General features: G+C 44.5%; 1 protein-coding gene across 1 annotated transcript in view; it reads left to right on the forward strand.

Annotated features, from left to right (window-relative positions):
• The first annotated feature begins 1,126 nt into the window (after nucleotides 1-1,126).
• Nucleotides 1,127-20,337, forward strand: part of ESR1 (estrogen receptor 1) — a 273,637-nt gene continuing 254,426 nt past the window's right edge. The window contains exon 1 of the mRNA XM_082250152.1: nucleotides 1,127-1,720. Coding sequence (XP_082106278.1) covers nucleotides 1,290-1,720 — 431 coding nt within the window. The 5' untranslated portion in view covers nucleotides 1,127-1,289. The remainder of the gene's footprint in view (nucleotides 1,721-20,337) is intronic.

Consider the following 20,337-nt stretch of genomic DNA (forward strand, 5'->3'; position numbering starts at 1 on the left):
AATGATTTTCTGTGTAATCACGTTCTGTCTAAGGTACGTGAAGTGAGGAGAAATATTCTGAATGGAGACTTGGAGAGATATAGAGCACTAAAACCCTAATGCAATTTAATGTAGATATAAAAGAACTAAAAAGTAGGAGGAACTATTACATACAAGTATTGGGGTGGGTGTATTGTCTGTGCCTTATTGTACATCTGTATATAGGCAAAGCACCCAGTCTGTATAGTTCACATTTTTTAAGGGATAATCATTTTGTAGTTTGGATTTCCATCGTAGAAGTGACATCTTTGTAGAAGAAAAAAAAAAAACATACACGGTACAGATCATGGAGTTTGTGTAGCCACTAACTGAAATCTGTATATAACCTAGGCGATGCCATTCTCTCTTTGTCTCTTTATTAAGCTTCTCATTGTTTATATCAGTTTTACGTTAAATGTTGTTCGTCTAAAGATTCTCAGCTCTCAAGGGCATGCCAAGCTTAAGATAATTTACAAGCTGTATGCAACAAGTTGCTATAAACACATTTTACCGTGTGCGTTTTAGAAATAAATCTTTAGGCAGTCAGCAGGCATAATCTTTTATGAGAAATATTTTATAGATGTTTTGCAGATGGAATTAAACAGAAAGGCAAAGAGGCCAGAGCAAACACATTCAAGGCCACTGTAGGAAAAGATAGCATGTATGGTATTGTATATTACACAGACACAAGCTCTTCTTTCTTGCAACCAAAACACAGTCATGGTCAGACTACAGTGTTTTTCTTTGCATATTGCATTAAACATGATAAGCCATGCTGAAAAAACTAGCTTTGTTTTTCTTTAACCAAGTTTAAAATGACAGCTGCATGATAAGTAGTAAGCATGTGCAGTCTATAGCGTAGTATGTATAGTACTCTGTAGGCACTGATTCAAAAGAGAATCCAGTTGTGACGTGATAATGTTTAAATAATGACAAATAAATACAGAAGCATTTGGTGCCTTGCCAGTAATGCTGTGTGCATTAAGTTCAACAAGAATGACTGTAGGATAGAAAAAGCAAGAATCAGTTAGAAAGAGGGAGGACAGCATTTTTTTTTTTTTTGTGGTGTGTTCTGCTCTGTATTGTACCCTCCTCCTCCTCTCTAGAGCTTGCTGAATACCTGTGCAGTGCTGAGCTCCAGTATGATTCCTGATCAGACTAACATCAGGTTGTACTCTGTTCCCAGGTGTCTGTCCATGTGCTGACTCTCAAGCCTTGGCAAGTAGACGGTCAACAGCCATGCAACGCTCTCGCTGTCAATAGTTACGACCATGCCCCTGCACAGCAAATCCCCAGGAATAACTTTGTTGCATCAGATTCAAGGAACTGAACTGGAGACACTCAGCAGACCACCGCTGAAGTTACCCCATGAACGATCCATTGGTGAAATGTACGTTGATAGCAATAGGACAGGGATTTTTAACTACCCGGAGTGCACCACTTATGACTTTACTGCTGCTACTGCACCAGTCTACAGCTCTGCCAGCCTCAGCTATGCTACCAGTTCTGAGTCTTTTGGATCAAGTAGCCTGAGTGGGCTTCATTCTTTGAACAATGTACCACCGAGTCCAGTGGTTTTTCTACAAACAGCACCACAGATTTCCCCTTTTATCCACCACCATGGCCAGCAGGTGCCCTACTATTTGGAGAGTGAGCAAGGCTCTTTCGGAGCAAGAGAAGCTGCTCCTACTGCATTTTACAGGTAATTTTTGCAATGTGCAGTAAAATATGCTTTACACCCTTTCCAGGATTTCCTGCATTAAAACTCCAGAGCCACAAGTTCTTATTCAACTCTTTAACCATCTGTTTTTTTTTTTTTCACATCATAATGAAAGCTGTTTTAATAGGTTTAAATGTTATTGTTTCATCTAAGAAGCTTGTTTAATAAGACAAAGTGCAAGAGTAAACCTCATGTCACTGTGCACAGTGCATTAATCTAAAGTGACCAATCAGATTGCATTTAATTATGAGAAAACATTTTAGCCTAAACGATTGCTGTTGGTAACTAGGTAACTATAATTTACACATTATTTTGATTTTTTTCTTTAAATAAGACTTTTAGGTCCTTTCTGTATAGCTTTAAGTGTTAACAGGCACCCAGATCCCATTTTCATAATTTTTAAATTGTTAAATACTTTTTGTGGTTAATTCTTTGTATTTAAAAAAAATATTAGAATATTTGTAAAATAAATTCAGATTTTTATATTTTTAAACAATCTGCTGTATGCATTCACTGAGGGTTACAACTGCCTGTCTAGCACCACAATATATAAGATTGAAAAGAGAAATTCATATTAGCGGCAAAAAGGTCCTAATAAAAGGAGATGACTGACATTATGACATTGTTAGGTGCATTGAAGTCAAACCTTTTTTCTTCTGATATGTAAAGTCCAGTACTGTACTGCCAGACAGGTAACATATATATAGAAATATACTATCTAGGAACCTACAGAAAATATCTGTCTCCCCCCACCCTTCTTTCCCTCTGTCTCTCCCTATTAGGAAAAAATGGAAACACTTGAGATACATTCTGATTTTCTGTATTTTGCATGAAAGAAAACTTTTGACAGCCAGCCAAAATTAAACAGCTACTGTTACCAATATTACCATTAAATAAATGTTTATTTTTGTTGCGCTGATCAGTTATAGTCTTGAGGACATTTACAGTGACTAACTGTAAATTCCCTAAAAATGCTTGTGCTCTCCTAATTGGTTTAATAATCTTGCAAGTTGTAGGCGCTGGCAACAAAGATAATTTAATGGGCAGCAAAATCTGGGCACTTCTTTTCCCTACATAGTTGGCTTTTAATGTGGCCTCTTTCCTCTTATTAACCAATATGCTTTTGAGTAAAACATTCATTTTCAATTATATGGACTCAAAAGTGATATTTTGGCCAAAAAAGCAAAGTAATAATTGTTAACACAACCCGTTTCCTAGTCATTTCTATTTTATATTCAGTTATGTAAAAATACTAATTATAATATTTTTGAAAACAAAACACATAAACCACTACGTCTGATGATACCCAAGAATATTTAGTGATTTGTAATATTGTTTTAACAGCTATAAGTTGTTATTATAGGATTTAAAGTCATTTCTTCTTGTGCCACAAAATAGTCAACATGCAAAGTTTTATGTTTTTGGAAATGCCTTGATTATTTACAGAGTAAACAGGAGGCTGGACTGGGGTTTATAGGCTTTCTGTCACTTTCTGTAGTAATAAATTTGTTTAATGCGCATGGTGTGTACACCTACCAGATGGCACGAGGTCATTGTGACAAACCAAACTGATTCACATGTTGGAATTAACCCCTTTCAATGTAATCTGCTGCTTGCTTTGAACTATTCTACAATCCCTCTGCTGTCCTTGTAGCAAGCAACAAAAATGAGTTATGCCGACACAAAACTGATTCATCAAAATCATCAATATTTGTAATGCTCTTAAAAGATAGGCATGCCATGTATGGCATGAACCAATATCCATGTGTTTAGCAAATGATTTAGACACTAAGGAATGTTTTATTCTGTAGTGGAATGTAAATGGCAACTGTACAGTCCATGCAAATATGGATGTCAGATGCCTAATGAATTAAATTACAAATTAGGGCTTAAAAAAACTCTATCTCATGTTTATTGATCACTAATAGTTTTTTTTTTTTTTAGAAATGCATGACTTAATGATAACACTAGCTTTTATTATGGGATATGTTTTTTTTTTATAGTGTGGCACTTTAACTCTGCGGCATATAAATGAAATGCATATGTCTTATAGGACCTGTTGGCAGAACGTGTATTCATGGGTAGAAGATTTTGGTCTTTTCCAAAAAAAAGACTTCTCCTTACATGTTGGTATTTTATAGTTCAAATTACTCATATCTATTGTGAAACTAGTTACATTGTTGGGTTAAAAAATTGACACTAGGCCATGGAGTTATATAAAAAATAAAAATGGAAATCCTAACCACAGAGCCACTCCAGGAGAATAAAAAAAATAAAATAAAAAATTGTAAAGCATTGTTCAATTTACTTCTATAAGGAAAAAAATCCTTCATTATCCCTAAAGTTGAACTGAATCAACATTCTTAAATAATATTTTTTACAAATATTAGTAGCCATTTATACTTATGCCACATCCAGCTTGTTTCACAAATTATACTGGGGTTGACTGGAAACCTTTTTGGTAAACTAGGATTAAACCTATTTTACTCCAGTTGCAAAAGTGTTTTGATATTTTTTTTTTTTTTTTACAACAGGTACACGTCTACGTTGTAGTGGGTGAGGACTTAAAATGGTGTTCTAAAACCAGTTTTTATTATACATTGTTTGGTGATGTCACATGTTTCTGTTGTTTATAAACATGCATAACACAGAAACAGGGCATTTAATAATAATTTAATAGCCCTGACTGTTGGCACAGCATTAAACCTTTGCTGTTTCCACCCTGTATTGGCTGTTTTAGTTTGTCTGGTAGACATTTAGCCAAAAATAGATCTTCCTTATAAATGTATGTGTGTGTATATATATATATATATATATATCACACCCCTCTGCTGTTTGCAAGGTTAGATGTGTTTGTAAAAGTATGCAAAGTTTCTTTTCATAAACATTTTATAAACATAGCTTTATAAACCGAGACAATATAATTAATAATAATTTCCGGCTTACTTTACTAAGTGCAAAGAGCTAAGATTGCTGTGAATCTACTGTCACCCAGAACAACCAATCATAACTTTTTGTTTTTTATCAATGTCAGGTTTATGGAATATCAACAGTTGGCATACTGTCCGTTGCTCTATTGAATAAGCCTGAATATATCTTTGGAAACATTGTACTGCAGGATGTATACCTAGAATAACTGTGAAATGACGTTTGCTAAATTTCCTTTGACATGATATTGTGGTTATGGTAGGAGACCAAATGGGAACAAAATACTCTCTACTCTGTGAAACAGAGCACTTCATTCTCAAAAGGGCAAAGTGTTGTTTTCTGCTATTTATACGTGGCCAATATTCCTAAAGGCTGTAATGAATATGTACATTTTTAGATACCTGTATTTATTATGTTTCACAGGATTCTTTGTAGAATCACCAGCATTAAAAAAAAGAGAAGCAAATTTACTTTGTAGACATCAAAAAACATTTACATTTTTGTTTTTGACCCCCTATTGTGATATTTATGTGTCATTTTACTTTTGGTCCTTTCCCCATGATTAGCCTGGAAAAAGGACCTTGTCAGCATCATGCACATGGGATTCATTGTGCAGCCCCAGCCAGCTTGCTGGTGCTTTATACATTCTCTGTAGTTACAGCACCTGCTTAACCTCTTATTTCCACTCTGGGATACCATGCTTGAACAACTTAGTCTGTTGGTCTAAATGTAACTATAGCACCATGCACCATTGCAAACCTTTTATTCCTGCCTGCTTTTAGTTGCCCTGTGAAACATTTGGCCTTTCTGTGCTCAACAGTCAGTGCTCTTTCTCTAGCCCAAAATTGGGGAAGGACAGAAAGTCACATTAGAGCAGTTAGAAACCCTGCATTAAAAAATAAATCAATAAATAAAATAAAAAAAGTGTTGCTTTGAAATAGATAATACTACATTACTGGCAAATTTTCAGTGCTGATGAAAGTGCAGGGTATAAATATATTAATAGCATAATTCACTTTATGTAAACAGATCTATACATAAAATAAAGAGAGAACAGAAAACAACATGTGTTGCTATAAATGACCTTTATGTGTGCTGTAAGCCAGCATTTTAACATTGCTATTTAGGTACTGGGGTAAAAAAAAAGAATTCTCAGTAAAGCTCTACCCACTGTTCTTGTATGTAGAATAATCTACATGTTTTTTGGATTTGAAATGAAAGTGATTACATATTACTACCCGTTTTTCATAAAGCTATTCTATACTTGACATGTTCCATTTTCTTATTTCTGTCTTGCCTGTTCTTGTAAAACAGGTGGCAATATGTCAACACTATATATCGACAGAATTATAGTGATTCATGTACGGACAATTTTACTCCTAATGCCAAATTTGTAATTTGTGCCAAGGTACATTCTGAAAAAATCACAAAGTTATTCTGAGCAGTGTTCTGTAGAACATTTGCCTCTTATTATCACTAACTAGAGTACAAAAAATGCTTATGGCATTATCAAGCTTCAGTAAATCTACTTTTATTTTTCTATTTTTATTAATCAATGGCTTTGCTTTTTTCGCTCACTTGCATTTTATATGCATTGTTGTGAGTTCCTTTCAAACGGATTCTCAACCCATGTCCATGTGTCAAAAAATGCTCAAAACTCGTTTTTTTGCATCACACCTCAATGCAGGGCAGGTGAGCCAGGGTCAAGTGTGTATTTTGAGGGTACATTGAGGACCCCATAGAAATGCCATCCCCCAGTATGCATGTACAATGAAAGTAAGCAACATGTTCAGATACCTATTACAACTGGGTTCGCGTGCAATAATACTAACACAGAGATATAATATGGCATTAAACAGGCATTTATATCAATTTGACTGTTATCACCCATAGTCCTTTCAACTTTCACGTATCCCTAATATTCATCACCTTAACACTGGTACTACACAGTAGTTCTTGGCTATTTTAACAAATTAAGTCAAGCATATTGGGAAAATGATTGCACATATCAAGGCAGCCTGCCACCAACAGTTTATATACCTGTATGTTTGCCTTGATCCCTTTAATTGTTTCTCTGATCATATGCTAATTGAAAGTTGTTGAAATTGCTAAAAAAATTACCATGAGTAGGGCCACAATTTAACTAAACTTCTCTCTCCTTCTAACCTTAACGCTAAACCCACTAACGTCTAACTCAGGGGAAAAAAAGTCGAACTCTGGTTAAAGTTCTTTTCATATCTTACAGATCACTTAAAGTCGATTATATCTTCAGTGCAGTTAGGTAAAGCCTTTTTTCTGCAGATTTACTAAAATGCCACCTTGCTGCAGCAAATATGCCTTACAAAGCACGGGGGGGTCAACAGTCCTCATCTGTTAGAGCAGCTTTGTTGGTGTCAGTGATTGGCCTGAAGTACAGCGGAAGTTGTGCTTCCCAGTGGAGAGAAAGGGGGGCGCTTTTAAGAAAGTCTGCAAATGGAAGACTTTATGTAACTGCATTGAATATATAAAGAAATACAGTACAAGGCACCCAAGTAGTACGAAAAGGATAGTGTTTGAAGTTGGGCTAACCCTCCCTCAATCTAAGCTCAACTTTGCTGACTAACCTGTGTAAGAAAAATGTATATACTTACCTATTTTCAGGCTGGTCTGATCATGTTATCCAGCTCCCCAATGTCAGTCAGCGGCAGCTGCAGGGGGGAGGAAGGAGCACCGTCAACACTCCCAGGCATTTCCAGCTGTTCTCGACCATTTTCTCTTCTCCCCTGCAGTTGCTGCTGGCTGACACACAGGTAAATACAGTACATATATCTTTCTTCCATAGGTTGGTCAGCATATATGTTAGGTGGGTGAGGGAGCATTTTTAAGAGCAGGAGGCAGCCACTGTCTAACCTCTAGTGGCTGAGACACTTCTGGCTCATGGTTTCAATGTGGTTTTCAATAGTTAGGGTCTAGATCCTTCTCTCTGGATATCATAGACTGGCACATCTGGAATAGGCTTTTGAAGGATAACACTAGGAACATCTTCAAACAGGGTTTTTCAATTTGCCATGTTAGTTTTCCCTTTTGACTGTCTGTGTGAGGACAAAGTGCTAGTCCAAGGCAAAGTCTGACATTCATTACTGTCCTTGCTACACCCATGACCGGTCTTTGACAAACTGTTGGACTTCAGACATGTCTTGTTTTCTTTCCAAATCAAGCTTGAAGCAGAAGTGTGATCACATTCTTCTGGGGTCTAGGGGCCCTGGAAGGTTTGGCCAAACATAAAATGATAAGGTGAGCATTTTGTTGCAGAATGCACCACACAAGGCCAAATAATGGGTAATTTTCCCATGAGCTTAGCCTCTTAGCAGTTGTATCAGGGTGCAGTTAAATCTCTCACATGCCCCATTGCCTTGTTGGTGCAACACTATTGTTAAAAGAACCCACTTTGAAAGGGTCTTGGTGTAAATATGTCTACTACGGACACCCATATGGGAGGCATAAGTGCTTCCACACCATCTGATAGCAAATCAATACTGGCACCAAAAAATTGATAAAGTGGTCCACCGTAACTAGAAAATAATGGTAGAATGATAGAAAAATAATCTATCTGCTGACATGTTGGGGGTAACAAAGTCAGTACTTCCAGTGGGGCAGACATGTGCAAAGTAAGAAGGTGGAATCTGGGCCTTTGCCCCCTTCATTACTGAACAGACTACATGGTTTCAGCAAACACATTCAACCAACTTGACAGATCCACATAGATAGTTTGTCTTTTATATCAGGTGGATGTTTTCTGCACACCCCAGCATCCAGCTTCCTTGTGTATTCTTTCTGCCACATGGAGGGACCAGGTCCTTGATAACATTACCTGCCAGGTCAATAATAGGCCATGGGGGGAAATTATTATGCTGTGAAGTGTACTTTACCTCAGACTGAGATGGGACTATTTACTCAGCAGTTTCTTGGTTTTTGGTAATACTTTTGATTCTTCTCTGGGACCACTGCTTTAACTGAATCACCTATATTAGGGGGCAATCACTGGATTCTCTCTCTGTGACTCTACCCAGTTATACTATCCCTGTGTGTCCAGAGCATGCAGCAATTGCCTGATTTTTTAGGTGGGCCCAGGTGTGCAGGGTACCCTTCAGTACCTAAGCCCTCAGTCCCAAAGTGACATCTTTGCCCAATATTACCTGCACTTACCCCCTCTGCATCTGACCACCATTTCTTTGTTCTTGGATGGGAGGGGGGGGGGTTTGTTCCACTTTGCCATCCCATGGCAGGATCCTGGGGTATTCTAGTTTAGGGGCTTCCTCTGTGTATGGCTGTGGCAATCTCTCTGGAGATGGCCCAATTTGAGAGAACCAGCCCAGGGATGGTGACCTTGTTTGTCTTGGCCACCTCCAAAGCATTGTTTGCTATCCCAGCAAAGGGGCATCCACTCCTTGCCCCTCAAAAAAGTATTTCTGTCTGTGTTCTAACATGCCTAACTATGTCTGGAGCTGAGCCATGCCTTCTGTCAATTTCTGTATGATCACCTCCCATGGGGCTGTCTGTTCAGTTGCAGGTGGTCCATCTGTTTCCTGCCTACTACATCCATGGGTGCAAACAGGCCCATACATGTTTACTCCTGACATGCCATTGCTGCCTCTAACAGTTTGTGGAAGTTTAAATTGGGTTGCTCCTATCTTTCTCCGATCTGGTCACAGATAGAAGAGATCAACCATTTTTTTCTGGTTTCACCTTGTGTTATAGTTATCATCTATATTTCTACCTCCTACCCTGTCTGCTACTAATTTTCAACTCCCTGCTGCCAAGCCAGATATGAACGAACACTGGATGTTTTGACAACTGATATTCCACAGACTTTGCAACCACTTATAAATTGAATACTTAGCTTGGTCTTCTGTCTCCAAAGTCACCAGTGAGGAAACCTGTGGACTGCAATCTTGAAATTACACAGTAAAACCATTACCAACCCTGTGGGTGTTCATAGTAAAGAATCTTATCCATGTACCTAACACTAATGGCAAAGGTGGTCCCCTCTATTTCTGTGACACTTAAATTGGAACTTTAGTCAGAAAATTAGGTCCTGATAAATCACTTCAGGCTGGCCCCCTTTTGCAGGTATAGCTATGTAAAACATGAAAGCAGTAATAAACCCAAAATGTAATATATTGCAGCTTACCGATCCCTAGATGTAGTGCCTGCATTAATTTTCTTTTCTAGGCGTTCTGCCTCTGTTTTCACCTGGTGATCTGACCAGTAACACACCTACTGTATTATGGCGCTTTTCCACTGCATGGAACCGAATGGTTCGGCTCGCTTTTGCGCTTTTCCACTGCATGGTACCGCATAGTACGGTGTTTGAACAGTTCGGTACCAGTAACACACCTACTGTATTATGGCGCTTTTCCACTGCATGGAACCGAACTGTTCGGCTCGCTTTTGCGCTTTTCCACTGCATGGTACCGCATGGTACCGCATGGTACGGTGTTGGAATGGTTCGGTACGGTGTTGGAACGGTTTTGGTACGGTGTTGGAACGGTTCGGTACGGTACGGGGGCGCTTTTCCACTACATGGAACCGAACGGTATGGCTCGCTTAAACAGTACTACCTCGGTTGTGGTTCCAAGAGGGCCGTACCGGTACCATATCCCACAATCCTTTGCATGCAGCCTTGACTGTTTGTCACTACTAGCCACTGATTTGTCAGAGAATCGTTGTTATCCCACCCACTTATTGCTTTAGTGGAAAAGCAAACTGTACCAAACCGTACCGAACCGTTCCAACACCGTACCATGCGGTACCATGCAGTGGAAAACCAAACCGAGCCAAGTAGGGCCAAGCAGGGCCGAGTGGAGCCGAGCCGGTACTTGCAGTGCCATTAGAGTACCCACATTCTGGATGAAGGGCCACAGTGGCACCTTTGGACAGCAGATTTGTTAATCCGGGGGCGGGGGGGGGGGCGTGTTAGATGCACTAACAGATCTAGTTACACTGTTACACTAACAAATTGTATTCAAACTTAAGCTACAATTACACAAGCAGTTATAGTAACAGTTTTTTCTTTTGGGATAAATGTTTTACATGAATAAATAAAAATGGATTGTTGTAGGCACCCCTGCCAGTAATAAATGGTTTGTCTCAACATACTGCTAACTTTTGCAAGACAGCATCTCCTTCTGTTGAAAACCAATAGACCTATTAGTTGGTTCATCAGATGAAAATAAAAGAAAGAAAGCAATATAATATACTAATGTAGTGCTTTTAAAAAAAGTGCCTATACTGTTTAAAATCCAGTCTCACCCTACTCTGCGCTTGCTCAGTTGCTCTCTATTCTCAAGACTCTGCCTAAAATCAGTTGACAGCTTTAAGATTTACTGTTGCTAAAGGGGAAAGAAAGCAACAGGAATAGGGAGGAAAAAACAAAAAGCAGAGAGAGAGAGAGAGAGAGAAGTGACAGGACAAACTCTACTGCCAGAGAGACAGAAAAGAGTTACACTTACAAGGATAGTGTCTTATCTGAACTCTCTGATATTCTCTCTCTTCTTTCTCCCTTGGGGACAGCCTGTGAACTTCAGTATTTTAAAGCTTCTGTCAGCCTTTCTCTCTTGCTAAGCCAAGACATACAATTAAGACTGGAAATGTAAGGCGTGGTCTGACCTCGCATGGAGATGGCTGCCTGATCCCTGCGCTCCCGCCGTCACAGACACCAGCCTCAATCAGCTAGAGAGACCTTGACATTTTACAGCCCGACAACGATGGGATCCACCTCCCGGGCTTCCTCCGCCACCCGCTCGCGCTCGCCGAGGGACACAGGCGCTCGGCTGAGCCAAAGCATCCCCGAACTGTTCCGGACCCAGGGGACAAACATGGCGCTCACAGGCAGCGTGGCGCCCTCCTCCAATCAAACCCCGCAGCCTGCTTGCTCCTATGCCGCAGTTGCAGCCTCGGGCACCGATCCACCCGCCATGCCGACCCCCCTTCCTCCCTCGGTAACGATGTCAGACCTCAGGATGATCGCAGCCGACATCAAGGACACCCTGGGCTCGGCGATCCAAGACCTGAGGGAGGAGATGAGGAGCCTGACCGGCCGAGTGCAGGGCATGGAAACAGTCACAGCACAGCATGACAGAGTGCTACGGTCTGTCACACGTGCGGTGGATTCTCACTCCCTGCAGCTTAGGGAGCTTCAACGGCACATGGAGGACCTGGATAATCGGAGTAGACGTCACAATCTGCGGGTACGTGGTCTCCCCGAATCTGTGGAACCTGACATGGTCGCCCCTGCTGTCACAGGTATCTTTAACACCCTTCTTGATCGCCCCATGCAATCCCCCATAGATATGGAGCGGATACATCGTGCTCTACGCCCGAGGGCCAGGGATGGCGATCCTCCCAGGGACGTGGTCTGTTGCCTGGTGGACTACAAGCTAAAAGAAGAGATACTGCAAAAGGCCAGGAACAGGGCTAACCTGGAACATGAAGGTGCTGCCATTCACATATATCAGGACCTCTCCAGCATAACCTTGCAGCACCGAAGAGATCTGCGTCCCCTGCTGGAGGCCCTGAGGCTGAAGGGGATACCTTATAAATGGAAGTTCCCTTTCTGCCTGTCAGCCACCGTGCAAGGCCGCATGGCTCTCTTGAGGGTCCCGGAGGAACTCCCGCACTTCTGTGCCACCATGGGGCTCCCGCTAATTGATGTCCCTAACTGGTACGCTGCATTCCGTGGGGGTCCGCCAGCAGCACCAACGCCCAGAGAGGAACCTATGGAGGCCCATGATTCCCGCTTCAGGCGCCCTCGTTCGCCCTCACCGCTCCGGCCCCTCGTGGCTCTGCAGATACCGCCATTGGCGGCGAGTCCCACGAAACCTCCCAAGCAAAGGAAACCCCGTCAAGGAGACTGATGGTCGGGACTCCCGTGATCGTCTGGCAAGTATCACTGTTGTCCACAATGTTTGTTCCCTTGCCTTTTCCTTGATATCCCACTGTTCACTGGATTGGCCACTTTCCCCCCTTTAAACATGGAGCACACGTGTATTTGTTGTATTGTCTCATGTTTTGGCTGACTTTGACTTGTCCTGCCTCCACTCCACATACCTAGCCAAAGTGCCTTGTGATCATCCTCGGACTGCTTCCTGACTCAACGCTTCTGCATTGCCCAGCACCCCTGTGTTCTAACTGTCCCGCCCTCCTGTCCACTGAACGCAGCTGTCTGCCCACCCATGCTTGACGGGGTCGGGCGGTCAGCCCCCCCCTCCCTATTTCCCCCCCCATGGCTCAGTCACGTTGCCGCATGGATCTCGCCTCATGGCATACGCAGCAATGTAGACCCCTATGTGCCTTGCCTGTTCGTGCCATGTGCTGCTCAATGGTCGCCTTGCCTCTGTTGGACTTCCATATACTGTTCTGCCCCCCCAGTTACCACAGCCTAGTGGTTATGGACCTTACAGGCTTCCCGACTGTTGCGGTACTATGTGTGGCACGGATTACTTTTGAACTGGGTGGGGTTTGGGAGGGGTGGGTTTTTGGTTTTTGGTTTTTGGTTTTTTGGTTTTTGGTTTTTGGTTCTCATCCGGCATGCCAGGTGTACCCTACACAGGAGGTCCGCAGGTTAAGGTAGCGCTGCTGGCAACAGCAAGGTTGCCCAATTCAATGTAATTCAATGTTTATCATAATGTGTTGATGTTACCTGGGATAATGCTAACTTGGGGGGTCGGGTGGGCTTGCCGGGGTCGTGCAGGGGGGGGTCGCCTGTTCTGGGCGGGCCCCTTCCGCCCCCGGGGAGCCGGCCGGACCCCTCTTGTGTGATATGTGCTTGGAGGGTGGACTTCATAATACGTGTCTATGTTTTATTGCTCCTGTACTGCTATAGCTGTAAGTTGTGGGGGGCACACCCTCCCTGGTGGTGAACGTCCACCAGGGGTGGTGGTCCTACCGTGCCCCAACCGGGGTTTCCATGTTTTGGTTATGTTTTGCTAGCTCGCTCCTGGCCTTGTGGCGGGTGACACCGGTAACCCCGGAGGTCGCGAGTGACCAGCTGCTTTTCAAAGTATGTGTTACACACCACAATGGTTCTCTAGTATACCCCATGCCATGTTTCTACTGATGCACTGATCTCACGGGACTCCTTCCCCTATCCCTGTGGGCACTTGCATTTTGTCCATATTTAATGTCTCTCCCCCTTTTTACATCCCCTTTTTCTTGTCTGTCGGCGGGGCACACGGTCGGTTGGTACCTGTTTCTACCCTTTTTTCTCCTTTTTTCTTTTTTCCCACCCGAGTGTGGAAACAGGATCCCACGTGTGCCCTCCAGGTTAGGTTTTATCCAACCCCCCTAGTGTGTTACGGTTGACTGCGTTTGTCAGTTTAACGGCACTCATTAGCACTTCTACACTACCCTCCCCATTGTTGTTTCCGTACTTGACAGGTAGGCGGGACCTCCTGCCACCGGATTGTTCCCACACCCTTTTCTCCCTCTTGCCCCCCTCATCCCCATCTTAACCCTCCTTCTTCTTACCCGCCCCCTCTCCCTTCTTTCCTTCTTTTCCTCTTCCTCTTCTTTCCCTCCTCTCTACCCTCTCTCCCTCTCCCCTCCTTATTTCTCTCTCCTTTGTGCTAACCACCATGCCTACCTGCTCTAGGCGGCGTGTGGCGCACTCCCCCGGAATGAACGCTCCAGAACCACTCCTGAAAATCCTTTCCCTTAACGTCAGGGGTCTGAATGTTCCCGAGCGTAGATCTAAGCTTTTGCTCTCTGCCCGTCAGGCTAAGGCGGATGTGGTGTTTCTGCAAGAAACCCATTTCCGCTCGGATAAAACTCCCCGCCTTTGCGACCGTTTCTTCCCGACGTTTTATCACTCAACGTCCAGCATTTCTAAGTCTAAGGGAGTTTCTATCCTTGTCTCTAAAAACTGTCCGTGGACTCTACAAGACTCCGTCTCAGACCAGGAGGGACGCTCTCTCTTCATTAAGGGCACCATACGTGGTCAAGTGTTTACGTTCGCGAACATTTACGCCCCGAACAAACGCCCCATACCCTTTTTCCGGGCAACGCTTCTTCGCCTGACCGAATTTCAGGCGGGCACCTTAGTGGTGGGTGGGGATTTCAACGTAGCCCTCTCCCCCCTCCTAGATGTCTCCTCGGGCTCCTCCTCCCTACCATACTCCGCCTTGCGAGCGATTAAGACTCTCCTTAGAGATCTTCTGCTCCATGACGCTTGGAGGACGCTGCACCCGGAAGCCAAAGACTTCACATATTTCTCGCACCCACATAATAAATACTCCAGGATTGATTATCTCTTTGTTTCACAAGCTGCCCTCTCTTCTTTACGCTCTGCATCCATTGATCCTATGTTTCTGTCCGACCACCACCCTATCGCCATTTCCCTTTCCCTGAAACCCGACCCTGGTCGCTCCCGCTCCTGGCGCCTGGACAACTCCCTACTGTCCGACCCGGTCTATGTCGCGGAATTGAACTCTGCTCTGCAAGAGTATTTTGCCTGTAACACTACGCCTGATGTGACCCCTGCTACGCTGTGGGCGGCCCATAAGTGCACCATTAGGGGCGTTTTTATTGCCATGGCCGCGAAACGCAATAAGGAACGACGGGCTCGTATTGATACCCTCACTAAACGCGTCCACTCCCTGGAACGCGCGCACAAGCTCACTCTGGCCGCACACACTCTGACTGAACTGACTCAGACCCGACAAGACCTCCTCACGGAATTGGGCTTTATAATGCAACGTAAATTCGCTCTATAGCAGCGACTGTTTTATGACTTTGGCAACAAATCGGGCAAATTTTTGGCCAGGGCACTTCAAGCACGACGGGCGGCGAGGACGATCCACTCAATCACGGATCCGCGTGGCGGGAAGGTCACCTCCACCAGTGATATCGCTCAACAATTCCTTTCATATTACCGTGAGTTGTACAATCTAGGTACCCCGGACCCTGGAGTCCCCCCCGCAGACAGAGCCGCACATATTAGGGCATTCCTGCAGAAATATTCCCCCCCTCCCCTTTCACCGGAAGCCTTGGCGGAATTCGATGTGCCCATCTCCTCCCACGAATTGCATTTTGCACTCAAACAACTTAAACCGGGGAAGTGTCCGGGCCCGGATGGTTTGACGGTGGGATACTACAGGACCTTCGGGGATATCCTGTCCTCCCCAATGCTTGCGGCTTTCAACTCCTTCTCTGATTCCCCGACTTTGCACCCAGATTATTTAGAAGCCCACATTACCGTCATTCCTAAACCCGGTAAGGACCCTTCCCTGGTCTCCAACTACAGGCCAAATTCCCTCCTTAATGTTGACATCAAACTGTACGCTAAGGTCCTGGCGAACCGTCTGCTACCCCACATTCCTGATGTCATCTCGCTCGACCAGGTGGGTTTTGTCCCCGGCCGCGAGGCCCGGGATAACACCCTCAAGGCACTCAACATCCACCATTGGCTGACTTCCTCCGGCACGCCAGGGTTCTTCCTCTCGCTCGACGCAGAGAAGGCGTTCGACAGGATTGCCTGGGACTACATGACCGCGGCGTTGGAGTCTCTGGGCATCACTGGTCGCATGTTGAACTTTATACGAGCCCTTTACTCGCCGCCCTCGGTTAGGGTACGGGTCAACGGGACCTGTCGGACGCCTTCTCCGTGTCGAATGGGACCCGACAGGGTTGCCCCCTTTCCCCCTTGATATACATCATTACCCTTGAGCCCCTCCTCCGCCGCATTAACTCTAATCCCGATATAAACGGAATAACCATAGCCCATCATACATATAAGCTGGCGGCCTTTGCCGGTGACGTGTTGTTGTTTTTGACGAACCCTGCAATCTCTTTGCCTAACCTTCTTCGGGACCTTGACGCCTTTCGTCTTTTATCCAATCTTAAAATTAATTATGCAAAATCAGAGGCCCTGAATATATCCCTCCCACCTTGCAGGGTGCAATTCTGCAAGGACAACTTCCCTTTTCGCTGGGAACCCTCTGCGATCACATACCTAGGCATCCGAATCCCTGCAATTCTTGCCGACCTTTACTCACGCAACTACCTGCCACTGTTGCAGTCTATAAAAGCAGACCTTTCTAAATGGGAATCTGGCTCCTTCTCCTGGTTCGGCAGGATTGCGGTGATCAAAATGAATATCCTTCCCAGACTTCTCTACACTTTGCAAGCCGTCCCCTTAAAGCTCCCTCCAGCGTTTTTTCGTTCGTATCGCTCCGCATGCACATCTTTCATCTTGCGTTCAAAGCGCCCCAGGCTGTCTTGGGACGTCTTGACTGCCCCGAAGGAGGTGGGTGGCCTGGGCTTGCCGCACCTTCAGAGATACTACTGGTCCTGCCACCTGGCGAGGGTGGTGGACTGGCACAAACATCGTCATGTCAAAGCCTGGGTCGCGTTACAACACCTGCCCTGGATCTCAATGCCTTTCTTTCCAACGTCGTGCTACAAGCACCCGACCATCAACCCCACGATCGTGATTGTGCAAGACCTTACACCTGGCATCCTTGCCTGGCCCTATGGTACCCCTTATTCAAAATCCGGACTTCCCTCCGGGCCTCCCCTACGTCCCCCCACAGGGATCTGCTTCCGACGCTCCATGCAGGGCTGAACACTGCTTTCAAGCGGGCACACTGCTCTCTCTCCATGATTGGGCGCAGAAATACCCGGACTTTCAGCTTCGCTTCTTCAATCACTTGCAGCTCAGAGACTTTCTCCTACGCACCCCTGATGTCTCCTGTTGGTCTAGGGACCTCACCCCTTTTGAGACCCTCTGCAGATCGTCGGACCCGCAACGGCATCTTATTTCTCTACTATACTCCCTCCTCTCTTTGCAATTACCTCCTCGCCTCGTCCGTTTACGGGCTCAGTGGGAGGAGATCGCGGCCAAACCCTTGTCGGATGATGATTGGGAGCGAATCTTCTTTCACATTCACAAGGGTTCCAGGAACGTCCTCACACAGGAGACTGGCTTTAAAATCTTCGCACACTGGTACAGGACACCTGAACTTTTACATAAAATGTCGGCGGACCTCCCTTCCCTTTGCTGGCGCTGCCATCTCCATACAGGATCTCTCCTACATATCTGGTGGGATTGTCCGCGGATCCAACCCTTCTGGAGGACGATACACGCCCTCATTACCCGTATCACTACCTATACACCGGATTTCAGCCCGGCACAATTTCTCCTCCATCATTCTTCCCTCCCCCAGCAGACGTACAGGAGGTCTTTCATTTGATCTCCGCCGCCAACATGTGCGTTCCATGCCTATGGCTGTCTCCCTCCCCACCCACTGTAGCTGATTGGCTGCGGAGAGTTGGAAGGATCGCCCGTATGGAAGATCTCACTTTTCAGGCTCTTGACACTCCCTCCAAATTTTATGACATTTGGGCCCCGTGGATCGATTTTGCTGCATCGGATGAGCACCGTCGCCTGATGAATACTTAGTCTGACTTAAGCCTGCCACACCCCACCTGCTCCTTGGACGTCTTCCGGGGGAGTGCGCCCGCACTCCTCTTCTCCTCCCTTCCCCATTTCTGATCTCCCTTATACTCTCCCTACCTAGCATGCTTTCTCTATCCCTCTATCCCCTCTTTTTATGCTTTCGCTCTCTTTCCACACTGTCTCCTGACGCTCTCAGCGTCCTCCGCCCCCACCTGCTTTCCCTGAGACTCCCTTCTCCCCTACCTCCTGTTGCCTACCGTACCCTTGCGCAGCGATGGGCGGTCTATATGCATGTATGGATGGTGCGCTCCTGGCCCTGGACACAGCGTGCTCCCCTTGGGGGTGTCCGCTTCGGGGGTGCCCCATCCAGGGCATTCATTTTTCTGCCTCCTGGCCATCCCCATCCTCACTTCCCCAATTTGAGGGGTCGGAATTCTCCCCTTTCCTCATTACTCCCCTACCCCGTAATTCCCAATACCACATATGATTACTCTGAACCCCATAGCACATTGGTTTCGGCCCATGCGGCTGGGATATGAACCTAAGCCGCAGCGGCCCTCCGCACTTGAAACACTATACTGAATTCTTGGCCACGTATGTAACGAGGCCGGGTCACTTTTGTTTTGTTTATGCCTCAGTATCTTCCGCAGATGGCATCTCCCTGCTCCTGGATACAGTCTATGGTTATTTTGGATGTTTACTGTTATTTGTACTTGTATCTGCTGACTGTACTATATTGCCATCACTTGTGCATTTTTATTCTTCTCAATAAAACGTTTATAAAAAAAAAAAAAAAGACTGGAAATGTACATATTTTAATTACATGTACAAAGTGACATGTACATTTGAGACCAAGGACTGGGGAAGAGTTTCCAATAAGAAAGTGACTGCTCTGGGCTTCAACAAAATGGTGGCCTTGACCAAAAAAAAAAGAAACAGGAGCAATGTTGGAGGAAATTTATAGCACACACTAATTTGGGTAGCAAAATTAAATGATGTGAAATGCATGTTCTATTGTTAACGAACATTATCAAACTGTTGTGGGTAAAATTCTGCATTAAGAAACTAAGATTAGGAAAACATCTGCAGTTGAAGAAATGGGTAAACTTAGCTGTGGGAAAACTAGAGATGTTTGCTTCCTATTGTTCCTAGATTCTTGGAAAACTTTCTAAAACCAATGCATTTCCAAAAAAAAAAAAAAAAAACCCCATGGGTTTTATTACAAGGGGGTGTAAAATCTCCAGTGATGAAATGCCTAAAGTGGATGCTCTAATTTTTAGGGGCAGATAGCATGCCTTGGGCCACAGATCATGGAAAGAGAGAAATACAATTTTTTTAATATATGAAAAGAAAGACGACCTAATTGTCCTATGGAAAACTAAGCCGTTATAATTATGAGAAGTGAGATGTGAGTCATGGCACTCTACTAATATGGATAGGTGGTATGAGGAAACATTAAAAAAGGGGGGATGAAGTGGGGGGAAAAAAAGAAAGAACGGAGGGGGGTGGGGTAATGATTAGGTTCCAAACTGTGGTGGGGAGGCAACATTCTGCTGGAGCAAGGAGGAGCTCTGGAGTACAGGAAACAAGAGAGATGGCGGCGCCGGCTTAGTGTAGCAGATATATTAATTAAAATAGAGGTAACATAAGAACTCACTTTGAGGTAAAAGAAGAACAGTGTGACAGGGAAAACGATTCTTCTGCTTCCATCCTAGTCGATGCAGGATGAAGTTGGAGCAGTCCTGTGGGGAAGCTGGTGGAGGGCAGCTGTGTCCCACAGTCCGGCTGCGGCAGTATACGACTCGTGGCCATGTTCAGGGCCGGCTTCTGAGTCGATGACGTCACATCCTGTTAGGAAAAGGAGGAGCAGGAAGTGTGTGCGTTCGGGGCATCCATGCTCCTTCGTCAGGCAGTGCAGGGATCATCCTGGGACAGGGATTATATGCCCTGTTAAGTGAACAATGGGCGGGATGGGGCGGGACCTGCGAGGCAGACCAAACATCATTTAAAAGGAGAATCGTTGGTACTGTCAGTCTTGGGGCCAAGAAAGTAAAAGTAAAAATAAAAATAAGGAAAAATAAGAAGAAATAAGAAAAAATAAGAAGAAGAAATAAGGATTAAAAGGAAAAAAGGTTTACATGGAGTGTGGCCTATGAGAGCAACAATGATTATGGTAAATGTATCCATAAAAAGATAAAATGAAAATAACAATAAAATAAAATGAAAATAAAAATGA

Source organism: Pelophylax lessonae (assembly GCF_965119305.1).
Source record: "Pelophylax lessonae genome assembly, chromosome: 3".
NCBI lineage: Eukaryota > Metazoa > Chordata > Amphibia > Anura > Ranidae > Pelophylax > Pelophylax lessonae.